General features: G+C 39.8%; 2 protein-coding genes across 4 annotated transcripts in view; both read left to right on the top strand.

The window, feature by feature from the left end:
* The window catches only part of DIDO1 (death inducer-obliterator 1), a 55,225-nt gene extending 36,229 nt beyond the window's left edge, over window positions 1–18,996 (top strand). For all 3 annotated transcript variants that reach the window (XM_064465385.1, XM_064465386.1, XM_064465387.1), the window contains 10 exons: window positions 60–528; window positions 1,497–1,656; window positions 2,353–2,469; window positions 2,696–2,803; window positions 3,149–3,284; window positions 3,404–3,950; window positions 4,839–4,992; window positions 6,039–6,128; window positions 6,804–6,999; window positions 13,826–18,996. In XM_064465385.1, coding sequence (XP_064321455.1) covers window positions 60–528; window positions 1,497–1,656; window positions 2,353–2,469; window positions 2,696–2,803; window positions 3,149–3,284; window positions 3,404–3,950; window positions 4,839–4,992; window positions 6,039–6,128; window positions 6,804–6,999; window positions 13,826–17,217 — 5,369 coding nt within the window. In that variant the 3' untranslated portion in view covers window positions 17,218–18,996. The remainder of the gene's footprint in view (window positions 1–59; window positions 529–1,496; window positions 1,657–2,352; window positions 2,470–2,695; window positions 2,804–3,148; window positions 3,285–3,403; window positions 3,951–4,838; window positions 4,993–6,038; window positions 6,129–6,803; window positions 7,000–13,825) is intronic.
* A 2,488-nt stretch (window positions 18,997–21,484) lies between these two features.
* Window positions 21,485–27,754, top strand: TCFL5 (transcription factor like 5). The gene is made up of 6 exons (XM_009509424.2): window positions 21,485–22,438; window positions 23,655–23,841; window positions 24,486–24,645; window positions 25,282–25,528; window positions 25,949–26,090; window positions 26,810–27,754. The coding sequence occupies exons 1-6, from the start codon at window positions 21,705–21,707 to the stop codon at window positions 26,927–26,929; spliced, it is 1,590 nt and encodes a 529-aa protein (XP_009507719.2). The 5' UTR covers window positions 21,485–21,704; the 3' UTR covers window positions 26,930–27,754.
* The last annotated feature ends 123 nt before the right edge of the window (window positions 27,755–27,877 follow it).

The raw sequence follows: 27,877 nt of genomic DNA, 5'->3' as shown, positions 1-27,877 counted from the left end.
CTTCATGAATAGGAAGTTATAAAGTTAAGCCTTTAATATTTTTTTCTTTGTTTTAACAGCTCAAAGGGAAGAGAAAAAGCACGAAGATAGATCAGAGCCTACATCGGCATCGAAGAAAGCTGTTGCATCTATAATGGAGAAACAGACGTCTTCTCTCGCTAAAAATTTTCCTTCAAAGAAGTCCCCATCCTTCTCTAACACATCACTAACTAAGCAACCACTTAAACCTTCTGCTGGAAGTTTCAAAGGTGTAATTCCCAAGAAACCTTGGCCATCCTCAGGCAGTGCTGCTTCCTCGGGCAGTGTTCCTTCAAAACATTTGTCTCTCTCTCATGGTTCTTCAGTTTCCAAAAAAACAGCTACATCTTCCAGTTTGGGTGGAGGACTCAAAAAGCCTTCACTGTCTTCCATTTCTACCGCATCTGGAAGTAGTCAAGCAAAAGCATCACCTAGCCCTATGCAGTCACAACCCAACTCTCAGATTCGACAAAACATTCGACGGTCCCTAAAAGAAATTTTATGGAAGAGGTGGGAATTCAAAGCACTTATTTTATATCGGAAGCTACAACTAGGTGTAAATGTTTACCCTGCAGTTTTGCTTACTTGATAAGTGATAATGAGGGACTGAATTTGTACTACAAATTACTACAAGTATAATCGGCATTTCAGGTTCATATTAAAAATAAAATTTAAGTCCTCCTATAAATGCGCTCCTTTAAAAAAAACAAACAAACAAAAAAAAAAACCAAAGAAAAAGACACCTCACCATTCCATTTATACTGAGGCAATTACAGTTGAAGAATTAAATTACACCATAGAAACTTTTTTAATGCAGGTGCTCTGAAATTTTAAAATCTGGTGACGGGAATGTTTGGAGATGCAGAGGTTGTCAGGAACATAGTATAGGAAATACCATAGTGAAAGTTACAGGCTTACGGAAGTAGAGGTTCTCTCCCCTCCCAACATAAAAATCAACAACAAATCTTGGTCAGTGGACAGCTCTATCACTTAGGAAAGAAGAAAAAGCCCTGAACGAACAAAAGCAAATTGACCCAGAACGATTATTAACGCTAATGCCAGCCATCAATACTTATTATAGACCACTGTTCTCTGGTATGGTTTCTGAAATGGAAATGCTGTTCACAGTGGCAGGTCTAGGACTAAAACTCAAGTGCTTGGGCTCCCTGTGTCATTCATGGCCGAGAAGCTCCTAACGTCAGGGCCGTGAGCAGGAGTGGTTGTAAAGGCTGACGGCAGTTCACAAAGGCTGCCTTCTCTGGCTGCCTGTGGACAGTCATGAACGGTTGCCAGAGTTCACAGTTCCAAGGTCCTGAGATAGATTTTGGCTTTGAGGTGTCTTTTAAAGGAGTCTTGAGCCCTCACTGAGTGAGGAAGAGCTTAGGTTAGCTCCTTGCTCTGAAAAGTTAGTTTTTATGAATGCTGCCTGAAAATTCATGCCTAACATAAATGCACGTACCCGTTTTTGTTTTTAACAGAGTCAATGATAGCGATGATCTGGTCATGACAGAGAGTGAAGTAGGGAAAGTAGCACTCAATATTGAAAAGGAGATGTTTAATTTGTTTCAAGTTACGGACAACAGATACAAGAGTAAATACCGTAGCATCATGTTCAATCTCAAGGACCCCAAAAACCAGGTTTGGAATTTCCTTAAAAAGTAAACATATACTGAAATATACTTTTGGTTTTTAATCATATGTCCAACTTTGGCCTCAACATTAAGAGTTTCAAGATAAAGACTTAGGAATTATACTGTAGAAGATTATTATAAAGCCATTCAGATCTTTAAAAAATAGTTTTTAATCCAGGAATCCAAAGTCTACTTCAGTTGGTCATGTGTATTTATGAAGTTTGGATATCTGGTGTGAAATATTTATTTACAGAATGGCTTTCTTAAATACAGACTATTAATTTCTCCTCTTGTGATATTCTGTAGTACGTGTTGGATACTGCTCATGTACATGATCATATTTATGCTTTAAAAGAGAAAACTGTATGTTGGTGCAGGTGAAAGTACCCACTAGAGAACACTTGAAAACTTTTTTTTCCAATTTCTACAGTAAAGATGCAGGAGAGCAGCTGCTCAGCTGTTGACATCCTTATTCAGTTATATTGAAAGATATTGATGATAATGATGAAAATTCATATTTTGTGTTTGTTTCATCCTTATTTTCTGTTTGCTGCACCTTTCCAAACGTGTTTAAAAGTAGATAGGGGTTTTTTAAGAGAGTTAAGAAACTGGAACAGGTTTTGCCTGTTCAGCACTGCAAATCTTTGTTGGTTACCCGAGCAGGTTTTCTTTAGCACGGTAACAAAGCCTGTTTTGTTTTCAGGGACTTTTTCATCGTGTCCTTCGTGAGGAAATCTCGTTGTCAAAACTAGTGAGAATGAAACCAGAAGAACTTTTATCTAAAGAACTGTCTGTATGGAAAGAGAAACCAGCTAAAGCAGTAAGTAACATAGTTTTCCTCCGTGTCCTTAGATATGAATTAAGAGCAAGGTCACCAACCCTTACCACCCATATGTTAATTCATCATTTTCTTCCTAATGAGATACTAATAATCTTCAGTTTCAATATACTTTTCTTCTACCACCAGCCAAATGATAACAAAGTACAGAAGAAAATTATAAAATAAATATGTGGGCTTTTTACCAAAATGGTTTTGTTTCTTTCAGATGATAGAGTCGAGAAGCAAATCTCATGAAATCAAGAAAGCATCTGTAAAACGGGAACATGTGCAAGTTGTAAATATGGAAGATTCTCCGCCAGTGTCTGATTCTGATGTAAGTATTGGCTATTGCTTCAGCATGAAGACATCGAGGGAGATAAGTGGTAACTAGGGCCTCGAATTTTTCATCAGAAGTGCAGATTGTTTCAATGAACTGTAAGGATATCACCTAGTAGGTGTGCTATGAGCATCTTTCCTTTTAGTTTGAAGGAGTGCAACAGTCAAATGATAGGTATATTTTGCATGTACTTCTAAAATGCTGTGTATTTCTCAGCCCTTGCTGTCAATTTACAGAGAAATCTTTTATTTTGGAACATTAGCTATCTAATTCAGAACACTGTGGAATGAAATGAGGACAAAGTTTTTTTGAGAAACCTGACACAATATGCTTTAATTTTAGGAGCAGCAAGAGTCAGCCCGAAGTGCACCAAATTTAAACAGTGCTCCTTCTCTAGATGTTTTTAGCAGTATGCTGAAGGATACAACAAGTCAACATCGAGCCCATCTTTTTGACCTGAACTGCAAAATCTGTACAGGTATCTGCAGTGCTGACTTTGTGCGAAGTAAAAGAATTGTTCTGTTAAGTGTTGTTTGTTTTTCTCCATAATATTTCATTGTTAAATAGTAATCAAAAGCTTTTAAAATACATTTATAGGTCAGATTTCAGCATCTGAAGATGAAGTCCCACCGAAGAAGATTAAGTCAGTGGCTCCCGTTAAAAAAACGGAGTCCAAATCAAAACCAGAAGGTCAGCCAAAGTACGAAAGTGCTGCACCAGCCCCAGCAGCAGAGCCTGCCAAAGAGGCTGTCTCTGAAGACGCAATGGAAACTGAAGTTGGACCGGTAGAAGAAACAATTCCTCAGTCAAGTGTAGAAGGAACTTACATTCCTACAGCCCAGGGCCATAACAATACAGATTCTTCTCTACCTGAAGAGGCTTGTCCTTTTCCTGCCTCTTGTGCTGGTGGAGTTGTCACAACCGTAACAGTTTCTGGCAGAGACCCTAGGACAGCAATGAGCAGCTCCTCTGGTATTGTGATACCAGCCCTGCGTCCTGGTCCTGCATCTGACAAAGTTTCAACAGGGGAAACAAAACAGGAAACTTCAAAACCAGTTATGACTGTTCCCAAATCAATATTAACGAAACCATCATCCTCACCAGATCCAAGATACTTAGCAGTTCACCATTCACCCAATATCAAGTGCGTATACTTAATAATAAGCCAAGCTACCAAGTCTTTAATGTGGTTATCTTCAAAGTCCCGTGTGTCCCATGTCCCTTTCCCCTCCCTGCCATCAAAAGGCATATTCAGCTTCAAAGTTCAGGTAGTCTGATTACGATCTTAATTTCCCATCTCCTCATTTACCTTCTCTAGTCGGTAAAATTTTTGAGCATCAGTGTATTAGACGGCAAAGATTCTATAAGGTATTGCAGCAGATAAATAAAACCTGAAGGTATTATGCAGACTTAGAAGTCCGCATGTACGCTAATATATAGAAAGCGAGTGTATGTGAGAGATGGTTTAAAGGCATTTCCAGATTTTCATCCTCTATTAAAATACTGTTACATCTGAGTTTATGAATATGAATTAAAATTAACCCATTTATCAGCCTGAAAGGAAGTGGATTTCTTTCATATTCTGGATATAATAGTAAATAGTGAAATTGAATATTGCAAAGTATATCCTTATGAAACTGGAATTAAAATATTTTTGTTCATAGCAAATTCTTTTACTGGAGAATCTCAGATTTATACTGTTGACTCAGTTAGTGGGAATATATAATTCAGATTAGTTTGTTATAGAGTCAGGATCACGGTGGTTATGGTGCTAACCTAATTTTATAAAAGTCCTAACTTCCGGCATCTTTTTGCCTGTCTGCAGCTGCAGCTTTATTTTCTGTTACTTCTGTTACTTGCCTTTTTCACTAATACCAAGTTAATGGAAAACATTAACAAAGCACTTAGTAAAAATTCTATTACTGGTTTAAAATAAAGTTTTTGATCAACAGGAGAAGGGAAGAAAACAAAAAAAAAGGGGACCATTGTCACGTGTGTTCTGTAACCTTTCTGTTTTGGGTTTGTTTTGCAGTGTTCCAGAGCCACGCTCACCTCAAGACAGCGATACTTCCCTCTTCCTCTCTCGTCTCAACACCATTTGGAAAGGATTTATTAACATGCAGAGTGTGGCCAAATTTGTCACTAAAGCATATCCTGTCTCCGGGTGTTTTGATTATCTTAGCGAGGTTAGCACTGACATGTTTATGTGTTTGGGATAAATCTGTACTGCAGTTCCTGTTGCTAGAAAGGCTGGGGTCACTACACTACATGTATTGTTGTGTTAGAACTGTAGCAGCGGTAAGTGGCATCTCTTTAGTAAGAGGAAAAGTAGCTCAAGAAAAGAAACCTTTTTAAAAATTCCTCACGTTTGTGAAGAGTTCTCATGTCCTTAAACATACATGTGTTAGGATAGAACATGGAATAGTACCTTTATTTCAGCTTCATTTTTTGAAAAGTTTTAGAGCCAGTGTTTAACAACTTGAACTCTTAATAACTTAAACACCTGAGGTGTCTTGTTCTGTTCCCGAACAGATGGGTCACTGATGTGATCTATTACAAAATTTTGTTTGGCCATTTATGAAAAATATCATCCTTTTTATTAATTTTCAAATAAGAACAGTTGGATGATGCTACTCGGGGGGGCGTGTTATATTCCAATAATGAGACAGTATAAAGGTTTGCACTGAAAAAAATAAGCATTTCTTTTTCTTTGAAGTGCATTTTATGTGACTTAGGAAGTTTCAAACACAAGTGTGTGTTTTAGAACTTTTCTTAATAGGGTTGGTAGTTCTTTTTGGTATTTTTTTGCTACAGTGAGTTTCAGTGCCCTCATGACAGGAAGCTCATTCGAATTCATGTGACTTGTAGTCACAAATACAGCGTTTCCTGAGAAACCAAAGGTGTGGAGAATGCCTGGATTTCAAATAGCAGCTTCCCTATAAAATCAGAGCCAGTAATGGGCATACAGAACTATTAGACGTTTTGTTGCTGTCCTTGTTTGGGAGTGCTTTTTCTGTTTCACGTGTATTGCTGGCCTTTTGGTAACTCACCATAATTAAACACCTTGAAATTTAGAAATAGCCTGTCTGAAGTTAGAAAAGTATGTATGAAAGTTTACTCAAATATAATAGTGCATTATCCACTAGGTACTGGGATGGGGCAACCTGCACTGCTTTTAAACATGAGTCTCTTGTGGTTTTTCTCATGCTACCATGTAATACTTCTTGTTTAGGATTTACCAGATACAATTCATATTGGTGGGAGGATCTCACCGAAGACAGTCTGGGATTATGTTGGCAAACTCAAATCTTCACTTTCTAAGGTATTCACTTAAAATCCTTTGCAAAACCCAGAAGAAAAATACAGCAATATAAAATGACAACTTATTATAATATAAATCAGTAAACAGCAAACGCTGGCATAGATCACACCTGGAAAACTACCAACACCACTTATTTCTTTGAAATTTTTGATTTATTGTAGAAACATGTTTGTTGAGCTAGGGATCCTCTTGAGCCCTCTCTCTCCTGCGTAGCAGTTAAATCTTTGTATCATTTGTTTTTTAATGATTGAATATAAATAATGCATTTATTCAGTATTGAAGATTGAAATTCAAATTTTAAAGAAAAGGAACTTATTTAATGTACGTAATAGATTTTACTATTAAAAACACTTCAAAAGTGAAAAAATTATGCACAGTATACAGATACAATCATGAAACTAAGAATTTTCCATTTCTTTCATATTAATTTGGGTCTCAAGATGTTTAGTTTGATGTAAGATAGACAAGTATTTTGTATTTCTGAAAATGACAAACCTAGTTCTGCTTTATCATTACAAATTGAACAACAGTACTCTTAGAGCTAAAGTATTGCCTTGAAAATATAGTTGCAGTGGTAAATGTACCATTTATTTTTACCCCTGGAATTTGCCCTTTACCATTTTATTTGCTGATACGTTGCAGGTTGAATTTTTCCACTTTGCTTTTGTATTACAGGAATTGTGTTTGATTCGTTTCCATCCTGCGACAGAAGAAGAAGAAGTTGCCTATATCTCTCTCTACTCCTATTTTAGCAGTCGTGGTCGTTTTGGTGTTGTAGCTAATAACAACAGACATGTCAAGGATCTCTACCTGATCCCCCTGAGTACTAAGGACCCAATTCCTTCAAAACTCTTGCCCTTTGAGGGACCAGGTAAGCACAAAACAGGGGAGGTTAAATGCTAGGTAAAAATCACAAAACGAAAGTCAATCTGAGACAAGTCGTTGTTGAATGTTTAATGTAAGCGTTATTAAATTTTTTTTAATATAAAACCCATTTTAAAGTATGTAAATAGGAAAAACTAGGAAATCCAACTCTGTTCAAGATAAAATTGTCTGAAATTTACATAGCCTTTCAAACAAGATGCTTATATGCTATTAGGAGGATGAGTTTACCTTTAAAATCAAGTATGTGGAACAGCCACTATACTGAAAAGAAAAAAAAGAAAACAAAAAAAAAAACCCAAACCCATCCTATCTTCAGCAACCCATAAATCCACCAAACCTAGGAAAACCTTACAAGCCATTCACCATCGCTTAAATCAAGCAGGAAACTTAGCCCACAGAGGAGTCAAGAGATCTGTGAAGACAAAGGTAATATTTATAGTGCTTTCACTACATTGTCAGTCTCACGCTAGTGTCACGCTGTAGGTGCAATACGGTACACAAGGCGTTTGGAATGTTTTGTTCTAGTTGGAGCAAACTCTGGCCAAGCTACTGACTTCTGAAAATCGGGGTTTTTTGTGGGGGAAAGGGATCCACATTCCATAGGGTCAGTAGGTGGCAGGCAGTAGTTGGTATAGGCATGTTGTATTATAACCTTCTAGTTGTAGATAAAATTACCAGTAGTAATGCTTGGCTTGAGTTTGCTCCATGTCTGTGCGTTGACCATGGTGACAGGAGAATGGAGAACGAATTCAGCCATGAAACCCTTCTGATACAAAACTTGAAGTCATCTTCATCTGAGGATGGAGGAGGTGCATATGCTTAGTTTCCAGATAAGTGTCAGGGGTTTTGCTTAAAATAACAGATTGAGAAGCTGAAGAACTACAGGTTACAATGAAGGTAATACTTCATTGTCATAGCATTAGTTTGCAAAATATTAAACAGTAGGTATGAGACAGGAAATGTGCAAGGAGCTGGCCTTTCTGAGAAGCTGACTGTTCTCTACTCCTCAAATACAAGTTTAGGACTAAACTCAATAAAGCATTCTCAGAGGTTATATGCAGGAGCAACAGCCTGGGACAGGTTTTCCTGTGTTAATGGTATATGACTTCAACAGCAGCAACAAATGATACATCGTTAGTTAAACGCTCTCCCTTCCTCCATGAGATTGCAAAGAGTACCTGCGCCGCGTCCTCAGACAAGGTTTTTCTCACCGCTCCAAGTCTGTCTTACCCGCCCTTGAACAGTGCACAGTCTAGGTCATTGTTTTTAGGCTGTAGCTAAAAAGGCAGGAGTATTGATAACTAAATTATAGCAATATAGCTATAATTGGTGAATCTCAGCACCTCGTAGCCATCAATTCACACTTCTCGGAAACTTCTGTGGCAGCCTTTACCTCATAGTGTGCTGAGTTGTGTTCGTATTTTAAAAGCAGATCCAGTATGCGGGGGGCAAAAAAATCAGGTAAGCTGTTTTTCTGGTTTTGTGTATGTATTAAAACCACAGCATAAAAGACATGTAATGCATACTTTTTAATAACATCTGTGGAATTTACCGCTTTTTTTTTTTCTTTCACAATCAATAAAAATATTTTCCGGAAAGTGGTCATTGTGTCCTTAAATTTAATCGTGTATCTTCACGTAGAGTTTAGCAAGGACTTGAAAAGCATTATGCTTTAGATAGCTTAAGATGATTTGATAAAGATGACTGGAGGGGGGAGGAGGGAGAGGACAATAAAACCCTGCCACTCCAGAAATCCTAGTTAGAGGATATTCCAGCTGTATCAACCAGTTCCATCAGGCACGTATGGTTATGAATTCCTCCTGTTTCCTGATGGACTGGATTTGGAACACAACTGAGGACTTCTGAACTGCGCTAGTACCTAGAAGATCTACAAAAAACTTTGACGTGGGTGATTTAAAGGCAGAGGAAAATGGAAGGTTATCCAGATTTATACTTAATTCATCTCAGATGTTTATTACCAGATTTTATGTATCAGTGGGCTCTTCTGCATTGTCTTTTCGCAATGGTTTACTGTATGTGAATTGTCTGTTTCACATACACACTTAACGTTATTTAGTACTTTCTTCTGTAGATCTCAAAGCACTTTGTGAAAAATGCATAATTGGACTTAATTACCAATAGAAAGTGACTTATTGAGAGATTTAGTGGCAGCGCTGGGAATGTAACAAGTATCCTACATAGTTAAAATAAATGAATTTTAATAAAACAGCCATATATCAGCAAAGGATTCCACAAATGTTGATATGTCTCTTTTGGTAGTTTACAATAGGAAGTGCATATTTTCTTAAGGTATGAAGGCAGGAAACCTCATGCTGTTTAGAATGCTCTTAAAAATTGCGACAAACGGCATAAGATCCTAACTGCATCCCGAATGGAGTTAGGTGCCTTCATCTCAGCAGGTGTCATTATGGAAGGCAGCAACAGTAGAAGAACATGGCATTACAAACCTTACTGTCTGTGCCAGCCGATGCCGTTCAGCAAGCGTACCTGAATGCGCAGCACTACCACAGTGCTGGAAGTGATCTGTATCCCTGAATTAAGGGTCCACGAATTTGATGATACTTGTGGGTTGCTCTCATGATTAATTGGGACAAACGTTTAAACGGTGTTGATAAAATTTAAAGAATATCTTGTATTGGTCTCTGCAGTTTAAAAGTGTACCCTGTGGGTATGCTTAGTCCATTCCCGTGGTTTTGGCATTGATGTACAGAAATTAGGCCTGTACCTTTAACAGTACAGGTGATCTCCTCCCAGCTGATGATAGGGAAAGTTGTGGCCATCATATACATAAATATGGTAAAACTGATTTAATGAAAAAAAAATGCATTTAAGGGTAAGAAAAACAAACATTCATCCAATGCTAATGTTTAGTATATCCTGGTTTAATGGCTTTAGTTACAGGATGTAACTCAATAAAACCAGCATGTGGACTTCAAATGCATTATAGGATAATGACTTCAGCACTGAAAGCTACTAACTCTGCCAGCACAGCTTGCAGCACTTTTAAAATGCTTGCTTGTGAAAGACAGTTGTTGAGCAATAGTTGGAGAGTGCAGCCAACACTCATTATTACCTGAAATTAGGCACTTAACCTGTTTACGGATATTGAAACAGAATGAGGCTGACCTCTGAAATGCTGGTCTAGCTATATGTTTCCATTCAAAAGAAGCATTTTGTATTTGATCACTTTGAACTGAGTGAATGTAGAAGCCAGGTTAGGCATAACTTCTAATATTTGTGTAAAATTACAGTATCAAAATGTAAAATTTTAATGGATTTATTCTATGATGACTAAACTCTAAACAGATTAAATTATAACTAATGCTGTTAATTTACTACTGGAATTTATTGTCTTGAAAGTGTATTAAAACTACCCTGCTTTAATTAGTGAGTTGATCTGTTTCTTACAGGGACTCAAAACTGCTTTTTCACTTATTGCAGTTTATTAGTTATCTCTCTGATGGATTTTAGAAACCTGTTTATTTCAGTTACGCAGGGTTTGAGATTCATTGTGACTAATTGCATAAACCGTAAGTCTCCGCATAAAAGTAGATAACGAAAACGCTAAGAGCAGCAGAACAGCAAATGCCTACTAGGAGTTCTTGGATGACACCAATTTGTGAGATGCTCTGTGCTGGTCCGCACCGACCACATGTGGAGACGTTATTCCTATACTGATAAAGAAAAAATTTAAAGCAAATTCACACACAGTGAATCACTTCTAATGAGTCTATTCTGACTGTAAATTGTGAATGGGGTGTTTTCCCCAGTTAAGTCGTCTTACCACTGAACTATGCCTTGATCTTATATATTAATATAATTTCCTTTAAGGTAGTAAATTATTGTGAACAGAACTGCTGGAATTGCTTGTAGGCCGTGGGTGCAAATGAGTATTTAGATAAGCCAAGTATTTATGTGATCCTTTTTGAATAATCTTAGATTGACTGAAAATAATTGTTTTGTTCCTGTCCTGCCTATTTGTATTGTACCTCTCAGCATCCCTACCCCTCTTAAGGGCAGAATTTGTGCATGTACTGAATTATTAGCAAACCTTAGTTCTGGTAATATACCTGGTTAATATTCTTCATGTATTTATAATTTTTATATTTTTTTTCTAAATATGAAAGAATAAGGTGCAAATTGGCAACACTTAATACAGAAATCTTGTACCTGGAGGAAGACAACTTTTTGGTGCTGGATTTTAGATGTACAAATAGGAAATATGTACTCCAAAATGAAAAATAAAAGACTGTATTTAAAACAGCACGTCCAGTACCCTCTCAACCACAGAACTATGTTATACTTGACCACTGAACTGTGAAATAATACGAACTGTAGTTTGGATCCGGAACGCATTCCACAGAATAACTGTTTTCCAGAAACTTTCAAACCTAATTATTGTTGTTTCTCAACATAATTATAATGAGAGCCATTCCTGATAGCAAATCTCAAGCAAATATTTTAGATTGGCCTCAAATTTTCATTATAACTTTGGTCCTTTTAAAAGACTCTTTCTAGGGAGTAACCAGGCGTTGCTGGTTTCTTCACTAAGTGATTAAAACAGTTTCACTGAACTATTACCAGTTACAATCAGAACACAGAATTTTTAGAGGGTTTTTCCCCCTCAGTTGTCAAGAGATCTTCTAAAACTTTGAAGTTAGTTTATTTATATATTATTATATAATTATATATATTTATATAATTACTGTCTTATTATCTGTAGTTCATTATCTAGAAAACAAGGTTTATATAGGATAAGATTTGAGCGTAAAAAGTGGAAGTGTGATTTCACATTCTGTGAACAAAAGTTATGGCTTAATGAAATATATAGCAAGTATTGAAGAGAAATAGTAAGTTTAAGAGATAAAGCAGCTGTAGTTCTGGTGTGTTATTCAGCAAACTGCAAATAACTCCTGCTGTATAGGCTTTCACTGAAGAAATCTTGGCTTAATTAAGTTGGTTCTCATGCCTGGGCTTTCCCTTGGCACCAACTCAGCCAAGTTTCCTTCTTGTGCTTCAGTAGGCTCTAACTGGATTTAGTGTAAGCTGTAAGAGTGGTGGTGTCCTCTCACTAACAAAACTTCACATTTAGCCTAGAAATATACTAAACTCTCTTACTGATTGCCCAGTGTGAAGTTAGCAGCCAAAGAACTTAGAAAAGGTGAAGCTTATTAACCATGAACATAAATTTAGGAAACAGCTGATGTAATTTTCTCATTAGGTGGTAAATTTAAGAGTCCCCTTAAAACTCTGAATCCAGTTGTTTCAGCAAAGTAATGTATCTGTGAATGTGGTTTGCTAATGGAATATATCTGCAACGGTTGGGTTTGGGGTTTTGTGTTGGTATCAAAAAGGTTTCAGTGCTAATAATTAGATATTTTAAAGTTGTTCCTTAATGAGGAGTTGGTTTGGTTTAATAAGAACAAGGAACATATATATTAAAAACTTACAGGATCATGAATAGAAGGAACAACGTAGGTTGGAGTCCTCACCTTACCATTGAACCACAGAGAATATTATCTGTTACTTTATGGATTGGTTTCTGTTTATATATTAGTGCTTCCTACCTGGATGCAAATAATAACTAATGGCACACACGGGGCAGACACTGGTCCTCAGATGAGGACCTTTTAGAAGTCATTAAATTCCCAAGTTAAAAAAGCCTGTCTTTATACAGATTTTCTACACCTGCCACCAACTGTATGTTAGGGGATTTATTCCCTGCCCTTCATTCTGGACTCTTCCACAAGCGCCAGTGGGAACTGTGCACGTAAAGGGCAGAAATACAATAACCTGAAACAGACCGACAGACCTTTGCCTTTTTCCTCTTTATCAGAAACTTTCCCATCATTTTTGGATATACTTCTCCGAGGATTCAAGTCTGAATCCTTTCACAAAGGACTAATTCTGCTCACAATGTTTTTCACTTATAGAAAGGCCTACAGCATCAAACCCAATCCTGCAGCACGGGGTTTAAAGTCACCTTGCCCCCTGCGTGCCAGGTTCGTACCCGCCAACCGTTTTCTCGCAGAGGAAGCAAACACATCCAGCGTCCCTTTCTCCTACACGCTGAACTCGTGGCTGCTGAAGCTTTCCTGTGCGTGTTTGCCGTGTTAGTTATCAGTTTCTGTGCTTCTGTCACGGTTTAAAATAACAACTAGCTGGAAAACCCCAGGCAAAGAGGGAGTGAGTTACAAGCTTCAACAGTGCTTCCAAACACAGTTTGTTTGAGGTTATCTTTTTAGCAATTACTGATATTTGTTTAACTTACGGATAGACAAAATATTTACAGACTGGTGTAAATGTCAATGTAGTCTTTAGCACAGATTATAACAAATATGAAGTTTAGCCCAGGTTTTCTCACTTTTCAATATCTCTGTGTATACAGCGTATTTGCAAGCTATTTAGAAGTAAAGATGATTTTTTTCATTATTGAACAACAACAAAAGCGATGTTACAATACAAAAACTATTAAAACTTTCTTTGGTTTTGAACATCTGCAGAGACACTTTTTAATAATCATACCTGTTGCAATATTTTCTTAAAAATATCAAGGAAGGAATTAAAACATTTCTTTACTAACTATATGCAAATATATATAAAAGGTAAAGAAATACAGATGCATACGCTTATGGACTAATGAAAATTGCCAATAGGTCATCTAATGGAATTTAGAAAAACTGTTATCTTTATGACTTTTGTAGCTGCCACTGTATAGAACAATAAGTTTCTACTGAAAGCATAATTAAAAACTCATTTTTTACATATACAATCTTTGTTTTCCTTTTCAGGTCTTGAGTCATCTCGGCCAAATTTGATTCTTGGATTGGTTATCTGTCAGAAAGGGAAACGTCTTGCCACCGGCATTGAAACAGAAAAGATGGAGGAAAAGCGAAGCAGAATTCAAGCACACGAGGAAACCGAAACATCACTGTTCTCTAAAGGGCCACTGTCTGCTTCGCAGGAGAAGAAAACTGCAAAATACACACTTTATTCAGGAGATTCAGCTGTAAGTACAACACCACCTGGATCTCCTCCACCTCCACCCCCACTTCCCGTTCCAGACACCTCAGCAGTTACACCTTCAGTATTAAAAATACTGTCCTCAATTAAAAGTGGAACCACAACTACTGTAGCACCACCAGTTTCAACAGCCGCTTCTGCAAGCGCTACTGCTATGCATTCTTCATCCTCAAAAACTGCCACACCTCTCGAGCACATCCTGCAGACCCTTTTTGGAAAAAAGAAGACTTTTGAGCCTCTTGCTAAGGATTCTGAAACTGTCCAGTCCTCAAATCAGGAAGGCCAAGCAGCTGCTGATGGAGGAGTGTCAGCTGTTCCCTTGTTAGATCCCATTGTGCAACAGTTTGGACAGATGTCGAAAGACAGAGCTATAGAAGAGGAGGAGGATGACAGACCATACGATCCTGAAGAAGAATATGGTCCGGAGAAAGCTTTTGAAATGCAGACTGGTGAAAGTGAAAAACGATACAACGTGGAAAAGCCATCTAATACAGCAGAACTAGAGGATGAGGCCTACGATCCAGAAGATGAAACTATTTTGGAAGAAGCAAAAGTTACTGTTGATGATTTACCTAACAAAATGTATACAGACACTAAAAGCAATTCTTCAGAAACACCTGCTTCCTACGTGCCTGATTTATCTGCATCCTCATCCTTGGTAGAACAGCAAAAAATGTTGGAAGAATTAAACAAACAAATAGAAGAACAGAAAAGACAACTAGAGGAACAAGAAGAAGCCCTCAGACAACAAAGAGCAGCTGTTGGTGTTTCAATGGCTCATTTTTCAGTGTCCGATGCTTTAATGTCACCGCCACCAAAATCTTCCCTAATAAAGACTGAATTATTCCATCAGGACCAGCAAGCTGCGCAAAAAGTAGATTTACCTTCATCTTTAAATCAGCAAGCACAAGTTTTAAACCAGGGCTGTGACCCAAGGCAGAACAGAGATCCTCGACAAGCTAGAAGAATGGCGACAGAGACTAATGACAATGCTGATTCTCGAATAAAGCCACAGGTGGTACAGAGTGAGATACCCACAAGAGAAATTGCTCCAGCAAGTTTTCCAAATGCTTTGCAGACTTCACTTGGTAAGGAGGAAAAACCATTAATTTCTGCTACTCAGCCTGGTTTTAGTGGTGATAATTGGGTTTCAAGTGAAAAGGCTTCTGCGGTGTCCCAGAAAGAGGCATCTAACAGCAAATTTGAAAATACTGTTCAAGTTAATTTGGAAAATGTGAGTCAAACAGCTTCTGGAGAACCTTCTACATCCAAACCTTTACGTAAAGTGCTGCTTCCAACACCCCCAAGTACCTCTTTTCAGCCTAATTTCTCCACATCAAATGACAGTCAGTCTTTGCAAGATATGCATCAAGTATGGTCAAATGAGTCAAAGGAAGTAATGGGAAGGGATTCTTTTTCAAATGCAATGTTTACTTCTCAGGAAAAGGCAGCTGGTCACTTTGAATCAGAGAGGGGTCTTTCATCAGTGCAATATGACGAACATGGAAATCCTCAGCCTCATCAGTTTGTAGAACAAACTGAATCTCCATCAGTTCAGAGTGAGGGCGGACCTTCCCCACAGCACTTTGAAGAAAACCGAGCTGGACCTCCATTTTCTCTGTCTGGGCAGAAGGGAGGGCCTCCACCACCACTGATGCTCAATGCACCTGGAGGACCTCATGGACCTAATTATAGAGGACCAGCACCACAGTTCTCTGAAGAGCATGGTTCTCCAAATAACGATGGGCAACGAGGACCTCCGTCTGGAAGATTTGGAGGTCAAAAGGGTCCCATTCCTTCCTTGTTTTCTACACAGCATGGACCACCATCTCTTTTTGGTGATAATAGGGGCCCTGCCCCTTCTTATCATGGTGTTCCAAGAGGAATGTCACCATCTCAGTTTGAAGATCGTAGGGAACCTCACATGGAACAAAGGGAATTCTCAGATTCCCAATATAATGAAATGATTAGGCCGCCAGGACAGTTCGAAGGACCAGATCCACCTCAATTTATGGGAAACAGAGGACCTTCGCCTTTTCCTTTTGGAGGTCAAAGACGACCCCCACCAGCTCAGTTTAAAGGACAGAGAGGAGGCCCTCAGTTTTCAGGGCCAAGAGGTCCATCCCCGAGTCATTTTGGGGGACCAAGAGGGCCTCACCCAAACCAATTTGAAGGGCAGAGAGGTCCAGCTCCAAATCATATACCTGGGCCAAGAGGACTTCTGCCACAGCCATTTGAAGAACGGAGAGGGAGTCCACCACCCAGATTTGCCAACCAGAGGGGTCCAGCGCCACTTCAGTTTGGAGGACCAAGAGGAGCCGCACCTGCAATGTTTCCAGAAGAAAATGAACCTCCTTCTTCTAGATTTCACTTCCAAGGTCAGTCACCACAAGGTATGAAGCCAACCCCAAGACCTCTCCTGGACCTTCCAAGCCATCCACCACCCCACAGAAAAGAGATGTGGGAGGAAGCTGGACCATCTGCATCTCTTTCCAATATTTCTGGACAAGGATCTGAGTCGGAAGGACAGTGGTCAGTATCTGACTTCCGAGAAGGCAAAAATCCTGAATTTAGAGGCCAGGCATTTGAAGGGAGACAAAGAGAGAGATATGAGGGAGGCAATAAAGACAAGGTTTTAGATCAGCCGGAGCCTCAGCAAGCAGATAATCGACAAGGTAGACCCTTTGAGGAAAGACGACGGGATCGAGAACATGGCAGACCTTGGGAAAGAGACCGTGGCAGAAACTGGAATAGAGACAGGGACTGGGAGAGACACAGGGACAAGGAATGGGATAAAAATAGAGATAGAAGCCAAAACAAAGACAGAGAGAAGGATTCAGACCGGGCTAAAGATTGGGAAAGAAACAGAGACCGAGAGAGACCAAGAACCAGAGAGAGAGAATCCTACAGAAGACGTGATAGAGAGCGATCAAGAAGCAGAGACCGAGATCGCGACAGAGAGAAAGACAGGGACCGGGATCGAAGCAGGGAGAAAGAAAGAGATCGAGAGAGAGATCGAGATCGTGAAAGAGAAAGAGGAAAAGATCGCAAGGATCGGAGTAAGAGTAGGGAAACTGGTAAGGAGACGAAGCCAGAAGCACTGAAGGAAACTCAGAAACCAACCGAAGCAGAAGCTTCATCTTCCACTAATCAGTCATAGAAATATGATTGATATTTTATTTCCCATAAATAATACACTTTCACAAGATAGCAAGGACTGAGTCAGCATCTTCTGTATATACTGTATATTCTCATCTTTACAAAAATGCTGTTGTAAAACTAGCCTTACAAAATGTACTGACAAATTAGCAATTTCTGAACAACTGTGAATGAAAATACTCGAATAGATAAAAGGCAAGAACATACTGGACTTTCACTTGCTGCATTTTGTGCATAATGTTTTTCTTATAAAAATTCACAGCGTTACCTGTACTGAAATTTTGTTTTTCTACTTGCATCTTTATCTTAAAATTTCCATTTACAGTACAGAAATGGAAAAAGTCTAAGAAGAGCATATTGCTTTTTAAGATTATAAAGTTATGTTTTCCAGTAACTTGAATTGTAATTTTATAAGAGAATTTAATCCAGACCTTAGGAGCCATACCTTTACATCTCATGTATGTGATATTTTGGTGTCAAAATTGTTCCTACAGCACACGCTTTAAACAAAAGAGTCCAATGTTGCCGTCTTGTTTATTTAGGAAAAAGGCTGCAGAAGAACAGTGTTAATAATTACTTTTGACTAACGGAGGATTTGAGAAAGGAATCTTATAAGCTTAAAGTTATAAGCTTAAAGTGCACTATCTTCCTTTTTATATACTGGTATTTTGTGTTTTGGAATCCATCTGTTAAGTGTACAGCAACGAAACAAGTCATACCTAGTTTTTTCCATGAGGCTGAGAGGTTTTAACTGTCACATTTTTACAAATCTGTAATTAAAGAACACACAAGAGTAGCACCTTTATAACCAGCAAAACTCATCAAAACATCAGACATTTATTTGGAAAAGGCTAAGACTACAAAGGAATTGGAATACCAAAGGAAAGAAGAGCAAGTTGGTTAAGTAGGCCGTTAGATCTGTTACTTCAGTTGAACTGGTTTAGTGGAGCATTTTTTTTTGTTGGTTTGGTTTGGTTTTGCAGAATTTTGCCATAGACTTAAGAAATGTTCCCTTTTTATTGTACTTTTCATTCTAAAAGTGTTTTGCTCCTGAAAAAAAAGTGTCACTGTTTTTTTGTTAGACCCTACTTAGTCTGGTAGTGTATATAAAACCCTCCACTGAGAAAGTTATAACTGCATTAAGCTTGGAAAGAAGAGCGGTGGTACTTCATGTTGTGATGCGAGAGAGATGTTTTTCACTGTGAAATACATTACATTGCTACTTTTCATGTATTCTTCAAGTGCGTAATTCTAAAGTATGAAATAAAACCCCACTAATTTATTTGACCGTGTAAATTAACAGTCGGGTAAATATTTTGATATTTTTATAAAATAGTTTTGGAAATGTAAAATCAGATTCCTATAAACATTTGCGTCTTGAGGACTACGTTACAAGTAGCACGTATGCCATGTATCTCACTACAGATTTTACACTTCACAGTGGTGCATCTTTGAAGTCCTTGTGCATCGAGGATTTGCTGGTTGAAATGCTCGTCCGTATTCTGAACCTGTAGACAAAAAGTTAAAATGCAGAGAGGTGGTATTAAATGCAAACATCTACTATGGTGTAAGATTTTTTTCTTAATGAGATGTTTCTAATTTAAAGACATACATAAAAGTATGCAAAAAGTTAAGTGTGTTTGTTTAGGTTTACTTGATAGAAATTTCTGTAAATTGTATTTTATATGGCAAAATATATCACTGTACATTAAAATATGGGACTTCACAGGTTTTTGTTACTGTAAGTAGAATAAACATCTACAGAGAACTGTTGTCCATATCTTAGATCTGTATGTCTGTGTTATTTTATAAATATTGCTATTCTCAGCAAACTGCAAGAGGCTGATGGCACATGGCTCGGCTTTCGTTTCCTCGTTGTTTAACGAAAGAAGATGTTTTGTAGGACGTCGCTACCAATTGGTGTTTAATTGTAGGTATTCTATAGAGCATATGAAAAACTGCTTATCATTTTTGTCTCGGTTCTAAAACATCTCCTAATTTGTTCTGAAGTTTTGTTTTTTTTAATGAGGAAATTTGTAATTTGTAGATTTGACACCAAAAATATTAAAGAAAAGAAACAGTATTAATTCATTCAGGTCAGCTTTGAACTTAAAAACTCAGTTCACACCATTTGTGAATTCCTTGACTTTATATTGTTATGAAATAGATGTGTGGTCTTCCATCTTCTAGGAAACACTCCTTTATCACGGGTCAGTTTGGGGAATCTGTTTGCCATTTAGGTAAAGTAAATGCATCCTCCCACAGACATAGTGGCAAAAAAACCCCTCCTCAACAGCGTACAGGTAGACACTAATGGCATAATTTTTTTAAACCAGTTTCATGTAGTTTATAATGACCTGGACTTGGATTTTGCAGCGGAAAATGTCTGTGCATGCTACAGCGACTGAATGTGCATGCCATTGAAGAATGCAGTACGCAGATTTTACTTTTTTATCCTCCTGAAGGGAATACAGATTTCATAAAGTATTGAAATTGTTTATTTTAGTGTGCTTATGAGCTAGAGTGGCATTTTTGTGCCTTTCATGCTCTGGCTTGTTTCTAGAATTTGTCTTCTGTAATAGACACTGCTTTTAATACTAAAATACATAACCAGTTGCAGACACGTAACAGAGACCGAATGTACAAACTGCTCACAAGTGCGAGGTGCCTGTTGTGGAAAGAGTGATTCTGTGTGGGTGCACTCAGGTGGTCTCCGAGTGGAAGACCTAGCATCTAAGTTCAATTTCATGAAATCATATGGTAATACCGCTTTACAAGTCCAGAAAAATTGAACATCTTTAAGGGGCTTTGGATTAACTTTCTATCCAAAACCAGTTTTTAAACACTGGCAAACTAGTAAAGTGTTTATAATTTATTAACTTAACCAACAGGAAACCCAGGGCTATGGACTCCACTGTAGCTGTGTACTGGATGTGGGAGAGCCTCCGGTCTCCAGTGCTTCACAGAAGCACTCCTTGTGGGGAAAAAGGGCAAAAGGGGAAAAGCCTTTATTCTGCAACAGTGAAACAAAACAGAGGTTAATTTCCAAGCATTGTGGGGTTTTTTTCCTCTTACAATTTTCCTTCATCATCCCATCTGTGCCATCAGTGTCTGGTAACAGCTAAGAGGTGAGGGTACTGAGCAGTACTTGGGTCACAGGAAAAGGTACGGACAGGACACATGATCAGGCATCTGTCAGGACCTCGGAGCCCTGGACAAACGGCTTTTGGGGAGGATTTTTGTAATACTAATGGTGACTTAAACCACACACCCATTGCCATTCGACAGGCCTTGGGCTCCTGAACAGCTGAGCTCTACTGTCCCGCTCTTAAAATAACCTGGAGTAAATACAACTTTCTCCTGCAGGCTGCGGGCTGACAAACTCCTAAACCTTGTGTTGGTGAAAAAAATCCTGTCGTGTTCATGTTTAACGGGGCAGCCTTGCGTGGAAAAGCAACGCCGTGCTCCTGTTCAACGGCGTGAAGCCTTGGTGCGTTCGCATTTATCGGGGAGGCTTGGCCCGAAGATGGGAGATGGGGAGTGCCGGGGACGCTCCTCTCTCCCCTCTCGGCGCTTCCCCGCCCACGGCGGTTTCCCCTGGCCGTTTCCTCACGGGCCGGGCTCCGCCACCCCCCCACCCCCGCGGCCGTTTTTCCACAGCCCGAACCGGATAAAACAAACACCCCGACGCCAGGGCGGGAAGGAGGGCAGGGAACCCACTGCCGCACCGCGGCGGGCTCCGGTGGGGGCCTCGCGGGGTTCCGGGGCGAGGCGGGCCAGGGACACCCCGAGGGACAGACCGACAGACACCCCGCCTGAGGCGCGGGGCGGGGCGGGGCGCAGGCGCGCGGCGGTCAGGCGGGCGGCGGTTGCACGCGGCCGTTGCGCGGGGCGGTTGGCGGGGCCGGTGCTGGGACTCCCCCCCCCGCCCCCGTTCGGCCGCTTCCGCAGCGTTAGGGTGGGCTGAGGGGGGCGGCGGCGGGTTCCTCTCCTCCGCCTCCGCTCCGGGGCCTAGGCGCTTCCTCCGCCCGCGGGGCGCTGCCGGTGCGGGGGGCTGTGAGGCCCCCCGGGCAAGGGGTGGGCGAGCTGCCCCCCCGGCTCCTGTCAGCCGTGGCCTGTCCCTCCGCTTCTCCGGCGGCCGCGTTGGGTCCCCCGAGCGTGCCTCGGGCAGCAGAGTGCCCGGAGCCGCCCTCCCGAGGCCGGGGGGCGGCAGGGGGAACCCGTTCCTTGTGAACCGCGGCGCTGGAGTGGGGGGGGGGGGCTTCACCCGGGCTCAGAGCGGGTCGCTGGAGGGGGGGAGACGTGGTTAGCCGGTCTGGTACCCGCGGTCAGGAGCTTGTTCTTGATTACCTCACGGTGGTACAGAATCGGTTTCAAGTGCAATTTTTTTGCCTTTTTTTTTTTTTTTAACAGCTGGTACTGATAATTTTTGCAGGCTTTAATGGTTTACAGTTGAAAGACACATAACTGATAAAGTTTCCTGTAGTTATGTCAGGATCAGCCCCAGAGGAGCCTCAGACCTCCATTCCTCAAAGCACAGCTAGTGTTCCTGATCCTGCTCCGGTTGCTGTCGGACCTGGAGGCTCAAGTGACGTTTCCTTTGGTGAGCAAAATCTTAGCTTCACCACCCCAGACGTCAGCCTGGTGGAGATGATGGAAACTGAGTACACCCAGCTGCAGCACATACTCTACTCACACACGGAGGCACAAGCTAGTGAAGGTGAAGTGGAAGCTAGGCTCAATTGTTTCTGCTCGCCTGGTAATTCTGCAGACCCCACTCTGCACCAGACCTCACAGAACACGAGTCAGGAGGTGTGTTCATCAAACGCCTCTGGGAACCGGACAGTTTCCCCGGTTATCTGTCAGTCTGGATTACCTTCTGACAGCAATTTGCTGAGTTCAAACACACGTTTGGGCTATGCTGACTTTCAGGAGCTCAGAATGATGTTACTTAGCGAGTCTAACCTCCCTTTGAACCAGACAGATAAAACACCTAACAGTAGCTCGGTAGACGTCCCAGGTCACAGTTCACTAAAAGTTAAACACGGTGAAAATTTTCTTGGGGCGAATAAAGAAAATGTACTTATTGGAAATCCAGCACTGGCACCAGAGCCTAGATCTAAATCTGCAGTCAGAGTTCGGTTGGAAGACAGATTCAACAGCATCCAGACAGAAAACCCCAGATGTCAAGAACCCCAAGAATCTGGAGTAACTCTTAACAAGTGTGTTGCAATTAATTTTTAGTTTATGTTGTTAAGCTATGTATCATCATATAGTTCAAAACTGATTTTCTACAGGAAACCTAAGAACAGTGCTTCTTTTAATGCATGAGAATGATGGGTTGGGCTTTTTTAAACTGTGCCAGTCAAACGTGGCTGCACCTCAACTGACCTCAGATTAGGCCCCTCTTTATATTGCGTAAATGGTACAGAATGTAGTTCCAAAATCAGTTACTTTACAACTTTATTCTTGATAACAACAGGTAATGTAAATAAAGGTGAGGGAAGAATGTTACCTAGATTTAACATGCAACTTGCTAAAAGCAAAGTAGACTTTTGATCATAATAAAATATTAAGAGCAATTAATTGGTATCACAGAATGGTTTGGGTTGGAAGGGACCTTCAGAGGCCATCTGGTCCAACCCTGCTGCAGTGAGCAGGGACATCTTCAACTAGGTCAGGGTGCTCAGAGCCTCGTCCAACTGGCCTTGAACGTTCCTACGGATGGGGCAACTACCACCTCTCTGGGCAGCCTGTGCCAGTGTTTCAGCACCCTCATAAGTAAAATTTTATTTCCTTATGTCCAGTCTAAATCTACCCTCCTTTAGTTTAAAACCATCACCCCTTGTCCTGTCTCAACAGGCCTTGCTAAAGAGGTGGCCCCCATCTTTCCTATAGTCCCCCTTTAAGCACAGGAAGGCTGCAATAAGGTCTCCCCGCAGGTCTTCTCCAGGCTGAACAACCCCAACTCTCTCTGCCTGCCCTTGTAGCAGAGGGGCTCCAGCCCTCGGATCGTTTTAGTGGCCTCCTCTGGACCAGCTCCAACAGCTCCATGTCCTTCCTGTGCTGAGGGCTCCAGAGTGTTATAATGTGGAAGTCTGACTATGGGGAAAACTTTGAGCAAAAATACTGTTACAATCTGGCCCTGTAACTGTATTTATGTGCTGATAAAACATTTTATTGAGGCATAAAGCTGAATTGTTACTGCACAGAATAAAATATCTTCTCAGCTGATTTATTTTTTTTTGGTCCCTGAAGTAGGCAATATGGCAATAACAACGATTTCTGTTTACAGTACATGAAAGTGGTTTGGTAGTGATAGTTCCTAGAAGTGTGTGTAGCTGTAAATTTTTCTGCAGTCATTTTCAAGGCATCAAGTTTGGTATGTTTTCTGTGTTGGTTTTGTTGTGTTTTTGTTTTTGTTTTTGTTTTTTTAAGTTTAGTAACATTGATTCGACAACCGTCAGAACTGATAGGTGTTCCTCTTCATCAGCAAGAAAACAAGTGTGCTGCGTTAGGGAAAAATAAGACTGTGCCTGCCACGCCTTCTTTACAGTTCACATACCCGTTATTTACTATGAACACAGGGTCTACTGCTGGAAGTGCTAATCCCTCACAAGCACAGGTAGATAACATATTCACCACTAGTGTACTCTGCTCATTTCAAATGCTAATTAATGTTAAGCTCTTAGGTGTAATGTAGTTCTAAAGGTTTGTGTTAGTGTGAGTTGGTTTGAATAGGGATGATCAGAGTGATCTGTAATGCAATTTATTTATTCTTATGTTAATCTTTAAAACCACTAAAAGTAATTTGCCACACAAACCAATGGCATGGCAGTTATGTCATTTGTAATAACATGCATCCAGGTAATGATCAATAGGCCTTTAGAACTCTTACTAGAAGGACTTTTTTCTTCTGAGTTTATCAGTGTATCTGCTTCATCTATGCAATACAAGACAGAGACACCTCATACTGTTTTTGGTGGTTCCATTTTTTAAATTAATTTTGATTTCTTTTCCCCTGACTCGCAGTAACCTCTGAAGCAAGAGCAATAGCACAGCATTCAACAATGTCAGAGGTATCCCCCAAAAAATGAGCAGCCTGTTAAAATCCTATGGTTGTGGTGTGTGGAAGTAACTGGGATTTGTTCTAATACAACGCATTGAATCATGAGGCTAATACTTAAGAAGGCAATCTGAAGGTATCAAAATAGTTTATTTTTTTTTATGTATATAGTCCTCTAAGTATTTCCTTTTTGGCTTTCACAGACCTCTGGAACATCTTGCACTATTTTGGAAGCTGCCAAACATCAAGACCTTGGGATACCCAAGACATTCTCTTTCTGCTGTCAGGAAGTTGAACCCACAAAACAGACAATAGGTGCTATGAATAAAGCTTTGCCTGAGGAAGTTTGGATTAAAGTTGGAGGTAAACCATTTATCTTCTTTTCACTTAGCTTTCTCTTGGCCTTCAAATGTACATTTTTTTCTGAATTTTTGTGTTTTTTAGAATCAATATGATTTTAGTGAATTATATGAGGTGTGGGTTTTATGTCTGAGATGTGCTATAGGCAACACGGGACTAGATTTCTCAACAGAAAAAAAATCAATGCCTATGATTTTAGCTGTACTTTCAAAATTATTGAGTACTTCTAGCTTGAAATGAGAAAAACCAAGGTTGCAAAGTACCTTTGAAAACCTGGGCCCAAAGTAAGCAACTGGTTTCTTTCTACACTTTTTGACCCCAAAGTTGATATAGCAGATCCAGTCAGTATCAAACTGAAGAACATTTAAAGACTGCTTCAAATGCTAATCAAAGGCAGGCATGATCTCAGTGGGTTCTCTGAGTAAATAGATACTAGGCGGATTCTGAACCAGCAAGGAGTGCCTTAGGGCTTCCAAAGGACATGCCTTGCTGTAAGAGCTGATCTAGGTTTGCAACAAAGCTTCAAAGACTATTCCACGTAAATAAAGGGACAAAAAAAAAAAATTCCGTTATCTTAATTTTCAGTGATTAGTGGGAGGGTTATAAATAGGTTCTTCTTTTCCTCTTTGTTCTTCCAAGATGACACCTTATGCAAACAAGGGATAATCAGGAGAAGCTGCAGCCAAATAAGCCCATTGGATACAAACATAGATCGCAAACCTCTTAGTGAGATTCAAAATATGCGCGATGACAGCCAGAGTACTGCCTCTGCCCAGGGTCCCTGGCAGTCAGCACAGTCAAACTCAAGCATGCAGGTGCAAAGTGCTACACAGGACGGAATCGCCCAGCGAAGAGAGAGACACAACCGCATGGAGAGAGACAGAAGGTAACTTCTATGAGGGGTGGCAATACAAAGTTTTTGAAGCCTAAACTACTGAAACTGTAATACTCCTGTTATCCAGAGTAAAATGCAAAATTGATGTATTTTGTTTTACCTACAAGAAAAAGCAATGCAGGTGGTGAGGGTTTGGTGTTTGTTAGAGGGGAAAAAAAATACATATATTTCATTGTGGTTGTCTTTGTTGGTTTTTTACTCTCTGAACACACAAAAAGCTATTTCAAAACATTTAACCAATTCTGTAAGGATGAGGTAACTTGCATATAACATTAATATACAAATACAAAGCTTGTAGCAAGCTTGTCTTCAAAGTCCATGGCGTGTAGCGCATGTGTGTTGTTTTCCTTTTTTCATTTTTTTCCCTTCCTTCTTGCCCATCGGTTGATAACCTTTTGTATTTGCCTGTAGGCGCAGAATCCGGATTTGTTGTGATGAGCTGAATCTTCTGGTTCCGTTCTGTACTGTTGATACTGATAAGGCAACAACTTTACAGTGGACAACTGCGTTTCTGAAGTACATTCAGGAAAGGCACGGTGATTCTCTGAAACAGGTTGTAAATCTAATTTCATTTTTGTTCTTGATAAAAGTGTGACATGGTTTAAAGCTAAAAGTATATGGGATGCTTCTGCTTGATGCTGTTTGCAAAGGACCTCTCCGTCATTGAAACTCCCTTTAAAAAATGCTTTTTTTAAACAGCTGTCCTCACAAGAGTTCAGTTCAGTTGTGTGAAATCATAAAATCACAGGCTGTCCTCAGTCACGGTTTTCACATCAGCTGTTTTTAAATTAGACTAGTTGCTGAGCATGATACTATGTGGCCAACAGCGTAGAATTGCAGTTCTCCTCCGTCCTTCCCCCCCGCCCTCCCCTCCTTCAGTGTCTCTATTTTCTACTTGCTTCATGGAGTTGTCGTCTAGCTAGTTTTCATGACCGGGCAGTTAAGTGATGGGATTCACAGCTCCATGCCCACACTAGCTTAAAGTGGGTGAGAACTGTAGAGGCTTATGTGCCCTATAAGCAGCTCCCATGCAGCCACACCAGTACTTGCAGCCCCAGAGTAATTCTGGCTCTGCTAAGTATCTTAAGAGAGTAGATGGCGCACGTATGGGAATCCCTGCTTCTCAAGACACTGGCGTGGCCCCTCAGCACTTGCTATTAAAGGGTTTTCTTTTTTCCCAAGACATCAGTGGAATAAAAACATACATCTTGAGTCAGTATCTACATTAAACATAATTGTTACTCTTTTTTTCTTTTCTTTCTTTTTTTTTAGGAATTTGAGACTGTGTTCTGTGGTAAAACAGGCAGGAGACTAAAAATAGCAAGATCAGATTCCTTTGTAACGTGTGCAATGCAGGAAAACGTGCCAGGCTATGGAGACCAAGTAGTCTGACCTGACCGCCTCAAATTGTATGACAAGTGTGGCTAACTAACAATGGCCCAGACTATTTTATTTTCTCTGTTTACATGCTGAATGTAAAGTGCAAAATATAACTTGTAAAAATAGAACTTTAAAGAAAACATTCTTTATTCAAAATGGAAATGAAAGTTAACTGCCAGCAATGAAATCAGTGCTCTGTTAAAGGGGCTTTGGGACCAGAAGCTATAAGAAAATGTCATGACAGCTAAGTATATTTCCCCTTTAGTTATAAAAAAGTATGTTCTTTTTCGGTTTGTGGTTTTTTTTGTTGTGGTCGTTTGGTTTGGTTTGGTTTTTTTTTTTAAAGCTGACCCAGTACATTTAGGAATAGTTGTAGAACATCAGTCTGTCCTGTTACTTTAATGACTAGATGCACAAGTACTTTTCAAGTGTAAAAAGATATTAAAGTTACCATATTATAATGCCCATCTTTTCCATTAAAAATTTAATGGCTATATTGGCTAATTGGGTAAGGGCATAGTTTCTAAGCTCTGCTGGTATTATGGAGTTCATATTTGCCATACATATTTTAACATACTTGGCCCTAAAGAGTAATACAGGGGTGTTAGCATTTTTTAAAAAATACAGTACTATTTTTAATGCTTGTCACCCATCTGTCCAACAGTTTCTTGTATTGTTACTTTAGTCAAAGAGTGGCATATTTTAAACAGTAGATTATTTAAATGCAGAAACTGTTTTCATATTTAAAGATTAATATGACTCCTTTGTTTGTAAGTTTTAGCATATAGGGCAGAAATAGAATAGCGTGTGAGCTGACAGTGGTTTTATTAGGTATTTTTAGATGATGCTAGCAGGTTTTAAAGTACAAAAGGTCTCCCAAAATAAATATTGTTCTAAATCACGGATATGGGCAATTTTTGCAGCAATTTCCAAACAATGCTAGTAGTTCTGGAAAATGGA

Source organism: Phalacrocorax carbo, chromosome 14 (genome assembly GCF_963921805.1).
Source record: "Phalacrocorax carbo chromosome 14, bPhaCar2.1, whole genome shotgun sequence".
Taxonomy (NCBI): Eukaryota; Metazoa; Chordata; class Aves; order Suliformes; family Phalacrocoracidae; genus Phalacrocorax; species Phalacrocorax carbo.
The sequence above is the reverse complement of the archived record's forward strand: the minus strand, read 5'-3'. Positions and strand labels throughout refer to the sequence as shown.